This window comes from Festucalex cinctus, chromosome 13 (genome assembly GCF_051991245.1).
Source record: "Festucalex cinctus isolate MCC-2025b chromosome 13, RoL_Fcin_1.0, whole genome shotgun sequence".
In the NCBI taxonomy this organism is placed as follows: Eukaryota; Metazoa; Chordata; class Actinopteri; order Syngnathiformes; family Syngnathidae; genus Festucalex; species Festucalex cinctus.
Window position 1 is genome coordinate 21,312,043 of NC_135423.1, and position 20,669 is coordinate 21,332,711.

Below are 20,669 nucleotides of genomic sequence, written 5' to 3' on the forward strand. Positions count from 1 at the left end.
ATCACCCCCCCACACACACACACACACACAAGTACCCAAGCACCCCTAAACCTCTGATCCTATAGTATTTCTTTCGTTAAGTACTTTTATTTTTTTTAAGTGTTGTATATTCACTATTTTTAGTCCAGTGTACCGGCACTGTTAATTGTATTGTTTGGACAAAGTTCAAGCAGATGAACTTTGTTTTTTGTTGTTTTTTTTAAACAAAAACGGCTCCTATAGGTTTCTTGATAGTATGCGTTCAAAACAGGTCAAAGGGGGAAACTGGAAATATATACATTCTATACTGAAATGTGTCAAGTTCTTAAATCCTGAAACGATATTACAGTATTAAGAAGTTGCACAAAAGACACACACATGCAACCCATTTTAAAGTATTTCTTTATTTATATATATATTTTATCTTAGTTTGGTTGATATTCTTTTTAAACATTGTTGCACTTTAGTATTTTTGTACTCAACAGAAATGAAATTTCAAACAAAGGCAAAAATGAAAGAAAAAAAAATATGAAAAAATTATAGAGTGGAGCAGAGCCGACTTGCAGAGAAGGAAAGGCTGAGATGATGACTACACATACACTAGAGGGCGGCATAAGGAGACAACAGAAAAGGAGAAACGAGTAAAATCAGTCTGATGTGTTAAGCAGCTCTTCCCCACTCTGCCTGAATCATGTGCAGTGCTTCCCATTCACTGGTACTGGGTCTTCCTGTTGGTCCCCCTCCCAGCCCGAGGTTTAATTTCATGTCCAACTTGCATCGTCTTTTATCCCACTCGTCTCCTCCTCCTCCTCAGCGCTCTTTCGTATCAGTGTTGGCTTGGTGCAGCAGCCAGGCAGCAAAGCTCTGACAGAGGAATCAAGGCGAGTTGGAGGAATTGAAACTTTTTGGAAATGTTCATAGAAGCTTCGTAGGAAGTTACAGAGTGCAAATGGAAAGCACGAGCGCAGCATGACACCAACCAATGTTGGTTTTCAAGTCATCCGTGCAGTGTGGTATTGTGCAATTGGGCCAGTAGAAACATTTACAAGTACATCTGAAGGGCTTCTTTTCACTGCACCAGTTTTTAGTTCGCATTACAGGAAAAATGTGACATTCAAACAGGAACATAGGATAAGGGGTTGATAAGAATGTTTTGTTTTTAATATGTTCTGCTGTGGTCCCCCGTGTTTAGTTTACATCTGCCAACATTTTACAGCACTGTTTATTAATGGTGGGCTTATATCACCACGCTGAGAATCTTAAATTCACATGCTGTGCATGCCCAATTTGGAATTAATCTTTACAGACATCTTAATGTTTCCCTTTGATCGTTTAGAGAAGAGTTCATAGTCCAGGTGTAGCAACAATTCCAAACGAGAAGGAACAGTCATCTGTCCAGGCGCAAGACATAATATAATCAAGGGTGGCTGAGGGAACGCAGCAGATTTTAAGGGTTGAAAGAGAAGGGAAAAAAAATAAAAAAATCAGGCTGTTGTCAGTCTTCATACTTGCTATGCTTTGGATGATATGTCAAGTTCTTCCCTTTAGGTCTCTGTTATTTTTCCCCGAGTAACAAGTCCATAGCACTCAAACCAACCCAGACATAGCCTATAACCTGACCCTGTATAGCCTGCCACAACTACCTCAAACAAAAACAAGCGCAACAGCAATACAAATGACATCAACAAAAGAAATACTTTAAAAGCAACAAAAATTATTACTCTCCTCTTATTCAAGTGTTCCAATAGAATATTAAAACAAATATGAACAATCGTTTAAGACATAGAAAGAGCCCTGTCTCTCTTCTTTGTCATCTTTTGGCAGGAAATTTCAAGATTCATAAAGCAAAAAAGTAAACATTTTGAAAGAATTGAAAAACAAAAATGACATAAAAAAATAAAAGCCTCCCCAACATCTAAAAACAAAAGAAATATATTGCAGAAATTGCAAAAGCGGTCTATACATGGCATCGCTGTACAAGGAACGGAGCAAAAATCTGGTAAAACTACCCACAATGCAATACACTGTCACAGACATGAGAGAAGGTTGGGAGAGAAGGTAATGCAATACACTGTCACAGACATGAGAGAAGGTTGGGAGAGAAGGTAACAGCAGGTGGGAAAAATTAAGGATGGAGTGGTGTTGGGGGAGTCCAGAAAGTAGCACGACAACATGAAAGAGGGAGAAGGAAATGGTTGTGTGACTCCAAAGTGCAGAATTCTCGTTTTTACTCTTAATTGTTGTCATTCTTGCAACAAAAATCTGTATTTCTAGAATAATGTCATCTTAATAAACATTTTACTGGAAACTGTGATAACAACAGTAACAATATTGACCATTATGTCTAACATTGACATTACTATTTGACAATAAAATATGTATTTATAAAAGAAATAAAATAATACTAAAAAAAAAAAAAAAAAAAAAAAAAAAAAAAAAAGGGGCGCGGGGTTGACAGCGGGAACAACATAAAAAATGAGCTGGTTTGTCCTGTGTGTAAATGACACTGGGCTCGGTCTTTGGAGGGAGCGATGGAGGCCGACTCCAAACACCAATGCAGAGATTCTTTTCCAGTCTGAAAAGCTCTGCAGTCTGCAAGTGGGAGGGGTACAGGGGGAGGAGCGGTGTGCAGCTTAAACAGTCCTTTCTTCTCCACCTCATTGAGCCAGTGTGCGCACACGATGTAAATACTTTGGATCTGATGCAGCAGTGTGTCCATTTCTTTGTGTTGTTGGAAGTCAAACCGGCTCCCAATGAGGCACAAAACAATGTGCCCATGGAGGGTCGGAGAATTTGGTGAGGAGTGGGACAGTCTTGGTAAAGAAGAATCCACTGGTAACAAATGTTGGATGTTTGTGCAGGAGACGGCGGCACTTTGACCTTTTGAAAGTTCAACGCTCCAACACCCCTCCCGCAAACAGATGGTGAGCGATGGATGATGGTGGTTTGGCATGATGCAGCTCAACTCAAGTCAACACAAGTCAGGATGCTTGACATAGACCACTGTACATAGGATACACCGCATCCTGGAGAGAAGAATACACAAACAGGGACACAATTTACGCAATTTAACCCAAGCATTAACTGTGCCACTTTTTTTGCTTGCTATCTTACATGTAACAGGGCTGTCTTTTTCAAAAGAGAGCCATTTAGGATTTTATACATCCATATCCAAGGTTTTGTCAGTTCTTAAAAAGAAAATGCTTTCAAAGACCTAAAGCCAGGGGAAATGAGTGTAAGCAAAGGGGATATATATCCTAGACCAAAATGGTAAAACACACAGTGTAATAGGGTTGGGCGGTAATACGGTAATAAGGTATCCCGCGTGTCTAAAAATAGAAACGGTGTCACTTTAAATACCGCCATTTAAAAAAATAAATAAAAATAAAAAATGATATAAAAAATTTTTTTGAGAGAAAATGTAAATGTGTACTTGTTTTCAACTTAATAAAACTATTTACTTATAACTATTTTAAAAACTAATAGCAATAATTAGTCATGTGACAGCTCATAAACCGGAACAGCTACAGACAAGATGGAGCAGAGCAGCTCGCGAAGCAACTACATCGGTTGCAAAAAAAAAAAAAAAAAAAAGGTGCCACTTCTGCAATTTGGCAGTATTTTGGCTTCAGGCCCGATTAAAAAAATGAGCCGGTAGATGTCGACGCGGCAATATGCAAACAGTGCACCAAGACGGTAATTGCGCGATGCCGATGTGCGGGGCCCTGGCGGACCTATGTGAAGGAGCGAGCCGGAGCAGAAAGCGCTGCCTATTATCGCGAACCCGTCATTCAGGGAGACGATGACCATCTGGACAGACTCAGCGACAGATCAGAAAATAAAAACACCACAGGTAGGCATGTATAATAACACAACGGGTCGAACGACCTGTTTTGTTTTGTTTCCTCACTGTTGGTTCGTTGCCGTGGCAGGCATTCACACGTCATGTGTTCCGGGCCACACAGTTCAGCCTTTAACAGTGACTGTCACTAATATATAGATTTTTGGGTTTTGTGTTGTGTGGTAAAGTAAAGCTTAGAAAACGGGGGAAAAAAAAAACATTGTCATTGCAACCATGGAGCACCCAAATCACAAAATGTCACGTCCAGAAAACTAAAGAGGAAAAATGTGACGATATTACCGTATACCCGGTGTGATGAGGAGACTGTGAAACGGTGTCAAAATCTTAATACCGCCCAACCCTACAGTGTAATAAGGTTTTTTTTTGCCTTTTAAAAAAAACAAAAAAAAAACATTCAAAATTGAGGAGAAGGGTATTTTAGGGCTTAAAGAACATACAATACCGTCACATTTTATTGTGTTTTCTGAAGCTGAATTGTGATTGGTCTTTGCCTGAACTCTAAGCAACTGTGATATCATTTTCAATCGCTAGCAAGTGGCAAAATGGCCCTGAAATGGATAAAAACGAGTGGATTTTGCTTCTTTACTCATATCCCGCAAACGAATTCTAGAATTCTATGTTTAGACAAGTGGGGGAACATACAATACATTACTGTAAAGACTAGGGGTGTTAAAAAAAAGCGATTCGGCGATATATCGCGATACTACATCGCGCGATTCTCGAATCGATTGAAAAAAAATGTACATGTATGATGTAATGATATCCAAACATCACGATACAATTATCACGATATGAAGGTCACGATATTGTGGGGAAGTTGAGCTCATACAAAAAAACAACAAAAAAAACAACAACAACAATATTGTGTTTTTGTACACTACAGCAATCCATGTAAACAACATACAATCTCTAATAACACTTCATATTGAGGCACACTTGCTAATGCACGCACACATTCAGTTCCTCCACATCTTAACTCGGTTCACAAGCATATTATGTGCCATTTCATCTGACCATTAGCATGGATTTTAAACATATAAAGGGCCAAAACATGCCTTGTGAAAATTAAACTGTACTAAAAAACTAGACACCAGAGGGTGCTAGAATTGCACAAATGGAAATCAATCTGACTTTTTTTTTTGTTTTACCGATGTGCTGCTTTTAATATTGTGACATGATGACGACGGTATATTGTGGCAGTTCTAATATCGTAATATCACGATATTGCCGTTATCATTACATCCCTAAAAAAGCATTTTGAATCAGTTCAAATATTGTACCTGGCCTGATTAACGGATGACCTTACCATTACTAGACTCCAGCCTGCTCCATGCTGTACTGCAGGTCAGGGGGCTTATAGCTGAGAAGCATATCTGTGGTGCAGGAAGAGGGATAGCAGGCCGCCGCGTGGTGCTCCCCTTCAACGTCACATCCTGCTTGAAATAGACATTAGATTGCTGATATAGATTAAATAAAGGTCAATAATATTTTTTGCTAATTGCATTTTTACTGCTGACCTGACTCTTGCCGCTGGTGCAGCTGCTGGCTTCCTGACAGTGACGTCTGGCTGAGAATGTCTGACATGCGAGCAGAACTTAGCGCCTTCCCAGCCAATAGGCTCATCCCAGACATGGGCTCAGCCTGGTCCTGGAAAATTAGTTCACAGTTATCAAATTATGGCTGAAATGGAACATACTGAAAATGAATCTTGATACGTTTTTGGAGGACATTGGATGCTTTTAGAATTCCACAGGATAACGACTAAAAATTTAGAGTTGGAACTCCTGTATGGCAGAGTACAATCACTCACGTATAGTGTTAATTTTAGCCGCCATTTTTAAATTTAGTTTCAGTTTTAGTCCAATTTTAATCACGCTTGTTAGTTTTTAATCATAGTTATTCAACCTCATCCTGTTTTTATTTAGTCCATTTTAGTCAACTATAAATCTAGCATTTAGTCTTTATTTTAGTCCAAGAAAACAATTTTATTTGTCTAGATTTAGTCAACACTGTCAACATTTTAGTCTCGTTTTAGTCAGGACAATCATTTAACACCTGTAAATTATTTCGGATCTAAAACAATTTCACATAAAATGTTCTCTCTTTTTGATGAAAAACAACTTGACACAATTACAGTACAGTATAGGAAGTAGGAACAGGTGGCTACTATGTTACCATGCTATGAGCTAGTAAATTAGCTAGCATTATCTAGAGGTCAGATTAATATTATTGTTGGAACATTATAGCAGTTAGATTAATGCTGCATTATAGGTATAATTTACTGTTTTTTTGTTTTTGTTTTTTTTAACTGTTCACCGTGAATCCACCTCCCGTCTGTCCTGTCTGCACATTTGAAAGGGGGTGTGTCACTGTGTGTCACAGTGACAGATTAGCAGAGACAAGATTTTACAAAATCATATTTTTCGTCTCGTTTTTATTCCTGAACTAAAATGTCCATAAATTTTCATCCAGTTTTTATTAAGTGAAGTACATTTTCGTCTTGTCTTCATTAGCTGAGAAAAATGCATACTGATTTAGTCCCAGTTATTGTTTATTAATGAGAGTTTTAGTCAAGTCTAATCTAGTTTTAGTCCGGTGAAAAATGTGTGTTGTTTTCATTGACAAAATTAACATTACTCACATATGCATCATCACAGGTCTGGATGGTGTGGTGACGCTGAAGTTGTCCTCGGGACCTGTAAGCTTCTCCCTGCTGACCTCGTGAATAGCTCAAGCCATTGTGATCAGGCAACTCCATAGCTTGCACTGTCTGTCTTGACTCAACATGTTCAGCATCTAAAAAGGGGGAAAAAACCCCAAAACAAAACAAAAAAAAAAACAAAAAACAAAAACACATTGTTGTGTAAACTTAAGGCAGGCTGAGTCATGGGAAAATTTACTCAAGTAAACCAACCTCTAGATCCTGGAGGATTCAGATCGATGTAGCCACATCTGTGTGTCGGGGAGTTGTAGGGAGGGCTGCTGCCTCTGGGAGGACCCAGGAGCTCATGACCTTCTCCCGCCTTGGCCAGCAGGCCCTCATGGGCGTGTTGGTAGACAGATGGTGCCTCATCTTCCTCCATGCTCTCCGAGTGGGGCAAGGTTGGACAGGGTGCTTGGGCGGGGTGTTGTGGTGGCTGGACTTCTGGCGGTCGGATCTGGAGAAGGTGGTGGTAGTGTTTGCCCGCTGGGGAACTTTGAGGCGGATGGGGTTCCATCTTCTCACCCTGGCTCAGCTGGTGCAGAAGTAGCATCTCGCCGTATTCCGGTGTTGTGCTACTGGGTGGTGTCGGAGGGGCAGCACATGATCGGGGGCTCTGCCTCTTCAGCAGTGCAGCCAGGTCCTGTGGTGGTAACCGAGGATCTGCGTGGCCTGTTAAAGAGTGGCGGGGGGATAGCAGCCCCTGCAGAGTTGGTGTAACATGCTGTTGTGGGGGGCGGTAGTCCAGTGGAGTTGGAGAAAGTAACGCTTGCTGTAGTGCTGAGGGGGTGCCATAACTCCCCGACCCCAATGCCCCACTCTGGTAACCCTCCAGTCCAGGTACGTTGAGCGAGGCCCCCTGCAGGTAAGGGCTATAGGAGCCCAGCACTCCAGGGCCACCCCGAGTGGCTGCATCGCCAGAAAAAAGGTGCGGATTGAACTGACCCTGCTCATAAACTGATGCGAAACGTCCGAGGCTACGACTGGAAAGAACAAAGGGAGGAAAAAAAAAAAAAGATATTCAGTAACTAGATTCGGAATATCACGTCAGGCCTCTGCACACTAAAATTTTACTGTGGTTGAAGAAGGTGGAGCAGGTCACCACTACATCAATCAACGTGGGAAGGTAGCAAAATGTGTCAGAATCCTTGCTTACACTCAAGTCTTCACTGAGAGATATATGGGTCTTTCCACAGGATTTCTCGGTAGGCATTTATACAAGGGTGGTTAACACATTCTCTCAGTGAAGGCAGAACAGGGGTGTAAATGTCTGGAACACAATACAAATCGGCTACTGTAACTATTGACGCTTCTACAGCACATACTGTACTATCCACTCACCAAATAAATGGAGGTGTTGTCATCTGAACAGTGGTTTTTCCTCTTACTGCTTTGTCAGTGATGGTAACTAATGTCCAAGTTACCTGTACTCATGTTTATATATAAAACATTTACCCTAAGTGCCAATGTTATAGTATGATTAAGGTGACATTAAAAAGAAAAGCTCCAAACATGTAAAACAGGAGTCCTGTGAAATGAAATGGGTCCATTCAGGGGCCTGAGGTTAGTTATATGTTGTCAATTACAACACTTTGTCTTTTGGCATTGTAGGCTTTTCACAGTTACTGCACAGGAAGATTCATGTCACCTGTGCGATTCCGCGTTGTCTGCGCTCAGCTGCTTCCCAAGAACTCTGTGTCCACAGGGTGTAGACAAAAAGCTACCCTGTCTCTGTGGCCCAGCTCCTAATTCCACTTCCTGTACCTGAATAGTCACCTGAAAAAAAAATCAGACATTTGGTTACTTTATAGTATCAGCACAGACGATCAAATGTATATAAGTCAGAAAACAGCAAGGCAAAAGCAAAAAGTAGTTCCATAAAAGGCAGTCTACAGAGCACACCGATAGACAAAATTATACATACTGCATAGTTATGATTATTCCGATAGAGCAGAGGAAATACATTTTTAAGTTTTGGTGGATGATGGATGTATTTGTATGTGCTACTGCTGTGTTTAGGCCAGTGGTTCTTAACATGGGTTCGATCGAACCTCAGGAGGTTCATTGAGTCAGTTTCAGAGGTTTGGCAGAGGTCAAGTCACACACCAGACTCAAATGATTCGTGATGATACTCCCTGCTTGGCCATCACTGGTGGCAGGTAATCATGCTTGGCCTATCTGTGCTGCAGGGAATTTGATGCGCTCAGTAGTCGAATTGTAGCGGTTGTGATGGTACATTTCGTCTTGTGATTTCTTGACTATTCTAACCCTTCATAATAACAGCCGAGGGGGGGGGGGTAATGGTTGGACGAATATGTCCAATATGAATTCACATGTATAATGGAATGTATGGTGTTCCACAAGGTTCAATTCTGAGGCCCCTGCTGTTTTCCTTGTGTCTGTTGTCCCAAGGTTCCATTTTCAAAACAAGTTTTTTTTTTTTTTTTTTTTTTTTTAAGTGCTCTACAAATATAGAGTTGCGCTGAGTAATGGAAGTCGGTGCCTTAAATGCATGATTTGCAATGCCAAGTTGTGCAATTCTAGTCCAGCATAACTAGCAAAACTAGAGGCACACTTTCAGTACCTCCAACAAGGTGAAGAATCACTGAAGTAAGAGCAGATCTGAATACCGACCAGAATGCTTCAGTGTGTGCACATGTAATCATGAATGGTTAAAGACAAACATGCAGCTCCTGGGATCGTTTATTTAAAAAGAAGAAGGAAAAAAAACAGTACATGAGGTCAAATGTTAAAGCTGCAGAGTTAAAGGAGGGGGAGAAAAGCTGTGGCTTATAATTAAAATTTCTGGTAACATAACTAAAGTATTAAAAACCTCACTTGCTGCTGTTGAGGTACACCCTGAGCCAAAGGGACAGAAGGGTGTACAGATGTTGACTGCTGATTGGCTGGTATAGACACTCTTGGAAGGCCTGTAGAAGGTGGGCTCCCACTCTGGCCCTGGTATAGTGAAGGAGAACCATGTTGATATGGTACTGAGGATGGACCTATAGAGGATGATATCAAAGACACAAAATTTCACAGGGAACAAAGATATACAGAAAATTGTTATGGCGAGACTTTCCTAGATTAATTGTTGTGTACCGTATACTGTCATTTACCGAATAAATGTATTACATTGCTCCTCGGTGTGGTCACAGTTGATAGTGCAGATGTGGGGTTTCAGTAGAGCATCAACAGTACAAGAGTTTTTCATTTTGTCAGAGTGAAATTGGAATCTGGATGTGGTGGCTATAGCACCTTAGAGTAGGCTTTTTTGGTGATCACGATAAGCCTGCTTGGTCTACAAAGCTAGACAACACAACAAATCTCTTCTCATGCATTGTATCTCTTCAGACAGTGAACCATGGGGCCATTTCAGAGCAGGAGACTGCTCTTGTCATCAGCGGTGCATGATGGGACTCGAGAATTTCATGGAGGCCAGAGGTGGAGAGTTCAACAAGGTCACTGGCTATCTTTGATTTTGTGGCACTGCTGGCTAAGAGAGTTTTTGGATAGCCATGTTCAGGAATTTTTTTTGTTCAGGTTTATGAACTGAATATGTTAATACTTTTGGAGTGTGGACCTGTGTAATGATCTCCATAAAGAGAGCCTTATGATCAGACATGCCTAAATCCTAGACGTATAGATTTATTATGGGTTAAAGTTTGTACTTAAAAGGTCAAGAATATGACCTTTGGAATGTGTCAAATAAGATATGAATGGTGTGTGAGAACTAGACAGTCAAAGAGCTCCAAAAGTTCCACAGCAGAAAGACTACTGGTGGAGTCCACATGTATACTTAATTTTAAATATGGATACTAATACTACTGTATACTAAAATACACATAGGCTAGGTGATGTAGCACAGAGCCCTCTTTTAAGATGTCATGCGAGAGGTTTTACACAAGGTAAATAGAACAACTCTGCACAAAAATAAATGTATGAACACAAGAAACCTTAATCAACAAAATGACTATGAAGATATGCTTAAATGATGTATATATATATTTTTAAATTGTAATATTCGAGTGTGTGATATTCTCGAGAAATTACTGTACTAACCATGCCCTTGCATTATGCCTGCAGAGCCAGGCGGAGAATTCTGATTTGGCTGTCTGAAGAGGTGGTTGCTCGGATGTGTTGGCGGAGGACTAGATGGCTGTATACGCAACCTGAGGGAGGACGAGAGAGAGAGAGAGAAAGAGAGAGAATATAGATACAACAATTATGCAACACTTCTATCGAGAGCTCTGCACCACAGTATCAAGATCATTGTTCGCTGGTTGCACAGTAGGAGGGCAGGGCTCGAGACTGCGACCAATATGCGGCCAACTTGCTGGTAAAAATTCCAACTGACCGCATTAGTGCGTGTCCAGCTGTTTATATCCCCTCTGGAATCTTACTGTTAAAAAATGCGGTTGAAAGTGGTCGTCCATATACGTTACCTTTGTAGCTGGTGGGTTAGGTGAGTGGGATGACTCTCTCCATGGCCTAAAGACAGTCCCTGTAGAGAATACATTTGCAAAATTTGATTTGGAGAGGAAGAATGCATGTGGCGATGTAAGAGAGAGTAAGTTTCCAGTAACTAAGTGAATGGACAAATATAGTTTAATGCACTTTTATCTTTCACGTTTTTGGTTGCAAAGGAATTTAGAGACTTGGCCCTTTGTTGTAGGAAATGCTGGCATTCAGACAGATGCCATCTTTATCTACAAATATGTGATTGAATAAGCATGTGACTCTCATACCTGTATTTGCTGGTGGAGGATTTGTTGCTCTTGCTGGTAGAGGATATGTTGTTGCTGGGTGTGTTCCAGGAATCGTTCATCCTGCTGGGCCGCATACATTTTCTGGAGCTGTTCACACTCCTGTTATAGCATCAGATGATTAGTAGTCATCCCATTTACACAATACAATTGATGGGGGGGAAAATACAACCGCTCTCTTTGAAATTAATAAGAGGGAATATTGTTGTACAAGAAAATAAAAATCTACATAATTGCGCTCTGCAGGGGACACTAATATGTATCCATAAGTCACTTTCCAAAATTATGCATTTTATTGCATGAGGTTAGTCGCCGTATTTTGCTTGCTGCAAGATTGGAAAAACACCAGTCACGTTAGCCTTCAAAATTAAATGAAAGATGTCTGGCAGGTAAGGCAATGACAAATGAGTAATTTTAAATTGGCTTTGGAATTAATCCTCCCTACAATAAAGGCTTGAGTACCTGCTTGAGTTGCTTAATGAGGCTACTGTTCTCTAGATGCGTTTTGAAGGCTTGAATGGTGGCAGCGCCGTCAGAGAACCTTCTGACAGGTGAGAAGCGTTCCATTGGAAGATGAAGTGTGTTACAGTCTTTATAACTTGATCTGAGGAACAGACCCAAGACAAAGACAAAACAAATCGTACAAGCACACAAAGGAAACAAGCGCACACACACATACAAACAAATAACATGACATAAATTACACAAATATTTTCAGTCACACACAAGGACAAGGTACACAAAGAGACAAATAAAAATTATTAGGTATAATTCACAAAACATAATGTACAAGATTAGTATAACAGTGATATTTTGAAAGTTCCGAATATACACCAAAGTACTTTTGGATTCTAATCCAACTCATATTTGTACAAGGGGATGTTTGTGTTCTCTTGTCTGTGCTATATGTGGTAGCTGAAATAATCACAACTATTCATTCATTCATTCATTCATATTACACAAACAATGCTTACAATGAAGCTACATGCTTCATTTACATTGATCTGTGCTCAAAACTCACATACAGAGATGCAAACCAATACACTTTATGTGGATTTTTTTTTGACTCAGAGAGAGGAAATTGAGCATTTGCTAAGCATCAATTTTTAAAACTAATCTTAAAACAGTTTTTTTTATTATTTGGCTTTTAACTCCGCATTGTTTTCATCCATCCATCCATTTTCTTGACCGCTTATTCATCACAAGGGTCGCGAGGGGGCGCTGGAGCCTATCTCAGCTGTCTTTGGGCAGTAGGCGGGGGACACCCTGGACTGGTTGCCAGCCAATCGCAGGGCACACAGAGAAGAACAACCATCCACACTCACAAGCACACCTCGGGACAATTCGGAGCACCCAATTAACTTGCCATGCATGTATTTGGAATGTGTGAGGAGACCGGAGTACCCGGAGAAGACCCACGCGGGCACGGGGAGAACATGCAAACTCCACCCAGGAAGGCTGGAGTCTGGACTCAAACCCGAGTCCTCAGAACTGGGAGGCTTACGTGCTAACCAGTCATCCACCGTGCCGCCCTCGCATTGTTTTCGTTTTCTGTATTTATCTTAATTTATTTTTTATGTCTATTTTTAAATGCCTGATTTCTAGCACTTTGTATGCAGCTATTGTTGTTTTAATGTGGTATATAGCTAAAGATGAGGTGAGAATTGCCAGAAATTTTTCAGAGCATCATAAGCAGCCAACTATTCCATGTTTTCCACTGCACGATGCCCGACCAGACATGTGAATTAGCTTCAAAACTGAAATGTTGGTTGTGTCTAATAAGGAATACTGCAGAGGCAGAAGAGATGAGTGACAGAGATTAACTGACTGATATAGACATACGGTACACAGTGGAACCTCGAGTTATGAATGTCACTGCTTACAATTTGCATTACGCCAAAGTTTTTATACAAAATACCTCTATTTACGTACTGTTTTCAGTATAGTAACGGTGTTGGCATAGACAAGCGGATGGAGCTATGTTTTACTTTTCCACTGCATAACCAACACTGGCAACGTGCATAACACATTAGTGTAAATTGAAAAACTGTTATAAACTTCCATGTCAGATTGCGGAAATCCATTGAATATGGAGGGTAGCCTGGCAAGCCACACCCACTTTCTTAAATGGAAAAAAAGTGGGTCTGGAAAGGCTGCCATTGACCATGACAAATCCATCCATTTCCTGAAATTCATGTATTTGCTGTGACGTATTCTTCGTAACGTTACTCTTCAGCGTCAGAAGTCAATCATCACACAAATCAAGATTTTACCGCAACAATGTCAGTCATTCACTACTGTCTGTCGCTCTACAAGTAGCTATGTTAAATTTACTCCGGATGCGTCCATCGCTACGGTTTACTCACAGACTTACATATGAATGTATAATATGTAATAATATTTGTGGGTGTTTTTTTTGGGGTGGCTATGGAAGGATATAACTGTTGGGGTGTCATGAACCAAGTATATCATTGCTGAATTGACAAAATTTACATCAAAAACAGCTTCTTGATGTCCACAAAAAGCCACCTGGATAAGATGTAGCTCAAAACCTCCACAAGATCAAGAAAACTGCTTACAGGGGCGATAATGTCTCTGTTCCAAGTCAACCAGGCCAAAAACACCAAAAATGACATGTAATGAACTGAACAAAAAAGTATATAAAATCCACAACAAAGGTTTCAGATGGAAGGAACTGCACTGTTGCTGTGGCAATACTTCACATTAAACACCATCATTTAAAAAAAAAATAAAATAAAATCCCTTTTGCCGTAAAAGGTACGGTCATCTTCAGCGTGTGGTCTTTGATAAATATGCTGTTCTCTACTACAGAGATCACAGTCTACGATTTTGAGTCAGTTTGTGCACAATACAGCACAGAGTGGGTGCATCCCCTCACCGGGTGTGTGTGTCAGGGGCCCAGCCCACCCTCTGGCGAGGGCCCTGTGACCGCTGGGGCTCTGTCGAGGGATCGCCAAGCGATGCGCTCATGAGTGCGTGCGTCGTGTGCCGCTTGCAGCGGTTCGCCAGGTACCTGGGCCGCAGGGAGGGGGAGGATGGGGGTGAGGGTGGGAGACAGGAAGCAGTGCTGGTCAGCTCACTGCCCTTGTTTGCTACTAGAGACAGGGGGAAGGCCCACCCATTCCCACCATTGCCAAAAAGGGGTATAATAACATCTTAAAAAAATCAAACCACAGAAGGATGTTAGAGCTTATGAGCACTGTAAACCACAATTGATAAATGATCTTTAATTTACAGGCTTTGCAAGCTTAGGGTTAGCAAAGCTGGATCAGTAAGGGTGGAAAAGGAGTATAATTTTGCATATACCGACATTGGGATCGGATAAAGGAGGCTTTAGAGTTTGGCTGCAATTGTTGACTGATTGAGTTGAGAGCCAAAGAGGAAGGCACTTGCACGATGGTAAAAAAGGAGCAGAGAAAAGGGGAGCGCCACAGCAGAGTGGTCAGCACCCGTGGGAAAAAGCAGAGCAGCCTAGAGGCACACACTCCCAGCAACCCAGGCCACCAGCAAAAGACACAGTAACTGCTGTACAAAGAGGACTCGTTCAGAGGGCTTTCACCTTGACCAAATTTCCAGCACAAACCCTGTCACAGTCACTGAGTGTCAAGGTAACATGCCACGCACACTATCCAGTTTTGACAGCACCTCTCTGTACAACATAGCTCACAACCAAAAACTGTCACCGTCATGTACCTTTGTACTGCTTCTTGATCTGGCTCTCCATCTGATCCCTCTTCATCCACCGGAGCAACAGCAGGAATAGGGTGCTGCGGGAGGTACAGAGTTTCCTGGTCAACAATACTGCCCATTAACTTTACAGGACAACTAAACTATTTGGAAACTAATAATCATCATCATCAATCATCAAACTACTTACTGGACTGGTAACAAGAGGTGACGGGCCCCGGGGCCTTTTCAGAAGCTGGGCATGTAGTTGGATATTGGCACCACCATCGGAAGCTCTTCGACCCAGGGGCCCCATGCCATTTAGTAATTGCAGAGTGGGTGGTTGCAGCAATGACTGCTCCTGAAGTATGAACATGCACAGACAATCAAAATTAAGAGTTCATCTTGGCACCAAACTATGTGACGATCCCTGCAAGTTATCTGAATGACTTAAGGAGACTTCCAAGCCATATCTTTATTACCGCACCTTATATTCCAACTGCTGCGTAGGCTGGAGGCTCTGTGTTGGCATGAGAGTGTGCATTTGTCCCATTATAGGCGCGAGTGGAGGAAAAGGGGGCTGGGGCACTGCTCCTCTGGGGAAACCTGGTGGCAGTTTTTGAAGGTCCTCTTGCATTTCAGTCCTACAGTGAAAGAATTAAAAAAGAAAAAAGGTCAACAGCTTATTAAATCAAATTAATTTGGCAGATTGTGACGTTTTAAAATGGTTTGTCGTGGTATAATTTTTCTGATCTTTCTTTTTCTTTGTCTGAGAAAAACATGGTATTTGTACAGTGATGTATAGATTTTTTACGTGTGGCCTTATTTAAATGCAACCAACAAGTTGATCACTTTAGGATTAGACATCGAGAATGGTCAGTATTAATAAATAAATCCTACTGTGCAGCAGTTTTTAACCCAAAACCTCAATAATCATTCTGATTCTATCCATCGAAGCTCACTTTGAAGATGAACTGCAGGCAATGCCAGGTGACAATGAGTGAGAACTTGAAGCAAGGTACAGGTCACCAAATTAACAGAGCACATATAGTGAACTGGAGGCAAACAACCATTCACATTTACATGAACAACTATGGACAATTTAGCATCTTTAATTAGTCTACCATTTTGAATGTTGGGCTCAAGCTGTCACCCTCTAGTTACAAATTCAGTCCTGCATGAAAAGCTATGCCACCCCAAAGATGATATATACGGTAAGCTTTGAGAGGGACGAGGATCCATGGCCAGTTATTAACACTGTCCTGTGGTGATATTTGTGGCAATAAACTGCAGATTGAAAGGATATCACTGTATTACCTTTGGTCTGGTACACCCACAGTGTGCCGCCTCATTGAGAGGTAACGAGCCATGGCTTCAGGAGATGGCTCTTCGCCTTCATCGCTGTCGAGTGCCATATTGCCGTCCGGCTAAACAAGAAACACACATTTGAGGATTATCTTAACGTCTTTGTGTACATAAATAAATGTGAACTCATTCAAACCCAAAAACGTGTAAATACGTTATTTAAACTTTTAAAATAACGTATTTACAAACTTTTAATTTTATACTTTGTCCTTCACTACCAAAAATGTAGGCACACTTTTTTTTTTTTTTTTTTTAAATGCAATAACATACAGAAGGCTTTGACGCAGCTTCTGACATGAAGCGGTGAATGCAATGGTAGTTATTACAAAAACCGGCCAGCAGGTGGCAACAGAGTATAAGAGTTCAGCCAGGGCTATGTTGCAACAAGCTATTTTTGTTAGCGTTTTCACCAGGAATGTGAATGATGGTGAAACTTAGTTATATTCTAATGCTAACTGTTGCAAAATGGAACCAGAAAAATACACGTTGTTTTTTTTCCTGATGAAAGAAGAGACTAATCTTTCTTTGGCTAGGTTCCATGTTTTTAGAGCAATAGAACACAGTATTCTGTGGGCCAGTCCAAATCTAGCAAAACAGCTGAAAGCAAAGGGGGTTGCTTCAGTGAAAATGGCTGGAAGTCAATGAGTTTGGTATATATTCATTATTATGCAATTTGACTACACTTTAAATGTGCCGTCAAAGTCCCTATTTCAATACGGCTTCTAATATGCGTACATATTTTTCTGCAATTGAGAGTCTGCTTGGAGTCCTAGTGTTTAAGGGTCATATTTATGACGTCAGATATTCATTTCTAAAGAGCCAAGCTGCCATATGTAGTTTATAGTGGGAAATATGAGCCCTAATATGTTAAAATTCAATTTTAAATCCTAATCCATTTTTCTTCACATTCACTTTTACCATTTTTGTGCTAACCCAAAGGAGGATTGGCATGACATCAAAGTTCAGATTTAGCTCGACAAAATGTTAATAAAAATGTGCAAACGTGTGAATACAGACCATCCTCAACTCACCTCAACAATCTGGTTCTCTGGGTTGATAAGCTGGACATGAGGAACAGTTATGTTAACTGGATTACCCTGTGGATCCATCTACGCAAGCAGGAGGAGACACATACGTCAGGTGAGGATTGCACTCATTTTTAATACAATCCTCTTAGAGGAGGGGGATTGACACATTGGTTAACGTCAGTCACCTCCATACATCAAAATGGCTTTAAAACTTGCCAATTACTAGAGTGATAAAACAGGACACATTGATTAAATAGTTAAGTTATGGACAAACTTTTTGCTGCGTCATCAGTAGGTGAATGAGTGGTCAAGATGCAAAGCGCTTTGAGGGACTTGTAAAGGTGGAAAAGCACTATACATAAATCAAATACCATTTACAAAAAAAATCCAATATTTTTTTCCGACTATTTATCTTTATTGTACGTTGGTGTCTCTAAGTGAGACAATGAACAAGAATAACAAAACTTAGGTGACAGAATGCAGAAGGTGGAAGTTCCGCTTGCACACACGCTTACTCGCTCCACTATCAGCTTTCAACATATCCACTCGGAAACCTAACATTGTATTGTATTGTCTCTTTAATTGAGACAACGATCACTTACTGTCGGCCACAAACTCACCCTAAAAATTTTTTATAAAGCTAGTGTTCTACTCAAGCAAACTTCTGCAGCGGTCAGCTGAAGGCTATTCTGTGTGTATGTGGCAGGGTCGCTTACGTAGTCGCACGTTTGCTCATCCAATCACAGCCATGTTAAGTGTAGATTTGAGATTGACAGGTTGGGAGAGTGGATAGATGAAGTGGCGGCTGATAAGCCAATAACCACAGACGTGAGGAGAACACGTTCTTTACTTCCATTCAGGTCGACTCACAGTCAGACAATTAATATTTGTTACGTGGAGCCTCCAAAACAAAACGGCGAAAAATCTCACGGTACCTCCAAAACCTCACACTGTATTAAAACACACATCCTAACAGGCTGTGATTGCTGCGACTGCTTTGGCTCATGATAGTTTTAAACACACTAGGACGAAGCATGGCATCACAACCAGTGGAATCCGTAAAAAAGGCTCAGCAGAACATTGCTAAACTATCTACAATCAACAACCAGTTTGTGTTATCACTGCTCTGATCCAGCAGTTTTGGGTCAGTTAACACCGAACCGCTAGCCGTTCTTTGCCACTCAAACAGCGTCCAATGGTGTAACACCTCCGCTTTTATGTGCAAGCAAATGTGCATTGATTATGAAGGGTAAAGCACAGTTTTGAAGATGTTGGAAGCTTTTGAAATGCTTTTTACGTGTTTTGGGATCATAGTTTGTGGTCTATTTATGGTTTAATCTATTATTAAAGGGAAGTGTTTGTTTTTTTTAAACCAGGGATATCGAGCACATTGCAGGAGGTGGGTGGAAATGTTTAATCATGTATTTCCAAGATTAGAGATCGACCGATATGCTTTTTTCAGGGCCGATACCGATTCCGATTATCGGTAGTCAAGGAGGCAGATAACCGATATTTGAAGCCGATATTCATTTGCAGTAAAAGTTAAAATGTTGGCACCAAATTTTTGAATAATGCAAACCCTAACCGTTCTTTACAATGGATTCTCACACTACACTTTTCATTTTACATCCTTCTATCTGCAATAAGACGTTGGTGGCGGGGGGAGTTAAATGTGGGGGCCAATGTGACATTACCTTTTATAGCATTTGGGATACTTGTAGTTTTATTCTATAAATGTTATATTTTTATATTTTGAAGTAATAGGAGGAACCCTGTCATTCAAAATGTGCATCAGCTGTGGCATTACTTATTACTACAGCAAAAATAAATAAAAAAATTCCATGAGAAAAACTATTCATCCCTGAACACCATACAGTTCTTGTAGACCTTATTATGATTATTGTTATTGTTACCATATAGACAGTTTTGATAAGCTGAGGATCTTAAATCGAGAACAGCAATATCATGCTACTCCTCTCTACAAGAGAACTGTCAAAAGACACTTCATCATGTAGTTTACTGCCACTTAGGATGCCCCAATCAACGCAGAAAAAGGGTTGAGTAAAATAACTTGGTTATAATAATAGTAAGAATAACTTGGTTAAACAGACATTGTTGCGGTGGACCGCTGCCAGTTTCTGCTGTTTAATGTGTTTTACACTTATAGACACGTGTGTGTATATGGGCACACTATTCTCTCACTACTGTACTGTACTGTATCACTTAATGGCACAGATGTACTTGTCTAAGTAATAACTGGGCTGCAACATTGCTAATTCACATTAACAAGCACTATCTTAACTGTCCACATGAATAGTTACTAACACACGAGAAAGTTATACAACACACCAAACATGAGCTCATTATTCAAAGTATGATGCACGTAACGAAATTACATCACTGAACATTAATTGCAGCCGTGTACGGCCGTAGATGTTACATATTAGTGGCATCCATTGAGAGGATAATGTCCCAAATGACGGCAGACATGACGTGAAAAGAGAGACAAAACGAGCAAATAAGCACACTATACTTTAGTGCACTTCTCTACTAATGCCAAACATACGGAAGAGGACACGTTCGTGTAGTTAAACGGTGTTTGAGACACTTAATTTGTTACGGAGCGGACTTTAACGAGGTGCACAACGAGCTGTCAATCAAATCGACGTCGAAGCTTAAGGCACACAATGGCAAACCAGTGCGACAAATAAACACAATATAAAGTAACTAAACGCTATTTAGTGTCATTGTGGCATCTCACTGCATAATAACCGCTATGCAACAAGTAATGGACGTGACCCAGAATGCAATGTGTGCGTCACGAGAGGTAAATATAATGACGTTACTCTACTCTTAACATGGAACTAGACAATATAATAATGACAACTGTTAATATTTGGAACCTTTCTAACAAACATTATTTACTTAATTAAGTGAAAATGTGTGTGATTCCCTCCCCGAGTAGTTCAAGTAGCGAATTAGCTACTGGGTGTTAGCCTACATGCTAAGCTGAACACACCACTGTTAGCTAGCGGGGATTCAATGCAAGGCAATGCAGCTCCATTCATATAGTGCATTTAATACACAACATAATTCAATGTGTTTAGCTTATCATGGTGAAACGATCGGCGGAGTCTCTTCTCTTTTAACTTACCTTCGAAGCATGTGTCTGTCGCGTTGTGTACGTGGGTGCGTGTGTGACCGGCTACTGTGATACAGGCATACACTACTGATTGGTTCTGGCTCTTGCACGGCTAACCAATCAAATGCTGCTATGGGCG

The 20,669-nt window shown here is 40.7% G+C and overlaps 1 protein-coding gene across 4 annotated transcripts in view; it reads right to left on the reverse strand.

Moving 5' to 3' along the window:
* Positions 1–364: 364 nt before the first annotated feature.
* sik3 (SIK family kinase 3) overlaps positions 365–20,669 on the reverse strand; it is a 33,222-nt gene continuing 12,917 nt past the window's right edge. Inside the window, exons 10-26 of one of the 4 annotated variants that reach the window (XM_077540953.1) lie at positions 17,392–17,469; positions 16,313–16,422; positions 15,483–15,639; positions 15,207–15,356; positions 15,023–15,096; positions 14,208–14,342; positions 11,771–11,912; positions 11,291–11,410; positions 10,988–11,046; positions 10,605–10,714; positions 9,381–9,547; positions 8,191–8,318; positions 6,756–7,525; positions 6,483–6,637; positions 5,359–5,488; positions 5,148–5,277; positions 365–3,005 (exon numbers count right to left, since the gene is read on the reverse strand). In XM_077540953.1, the coding sequence (XP_077397079.1) occupies positions 5,153–5,277; positions 5,359–5,488; positions 6,483–6,637; positions 6,756–7,525; positions 8,191–8,318; positions 9,381–9,547; positions 10,605–10,714; positions 10,988–11,046; positions 11,291–11,410; positions 11,771–11,912; positions 14,208–14,342; positions 15,023–15,096; positions 15,207–15,356; positions 15,483–15,639; positions 16,313–16,422; positions 17,392–17,469 (2,610 nt within the window). In that variant the 3' untranslated portion in view covers positions 365–3,005; positions 5,148–5,152. The remainder of the gene's footprint in view (positions 3,006–5,147; positions 5,278–5,358; positions 5,489–6,482; positions 6,638–6,755; positions 7,526–8,190; positions 8,319–9,380; positions 9,548–10,604; positions 10,715–10,987; positions 11,047–11,290; positions 11,411–11,770; positions 11,913–14,207; positions 14,343–15,022; positions 15,097–15,206; positions 15,357–15,482; positions 15,640–16,312; positions 16,423–17,391; positions 17,470–20,669) is intronic. The other 3 variants (XM_077540954.1, XM_077540955.1, XM_077540957.1) reach the window with 3 other exon arrangements.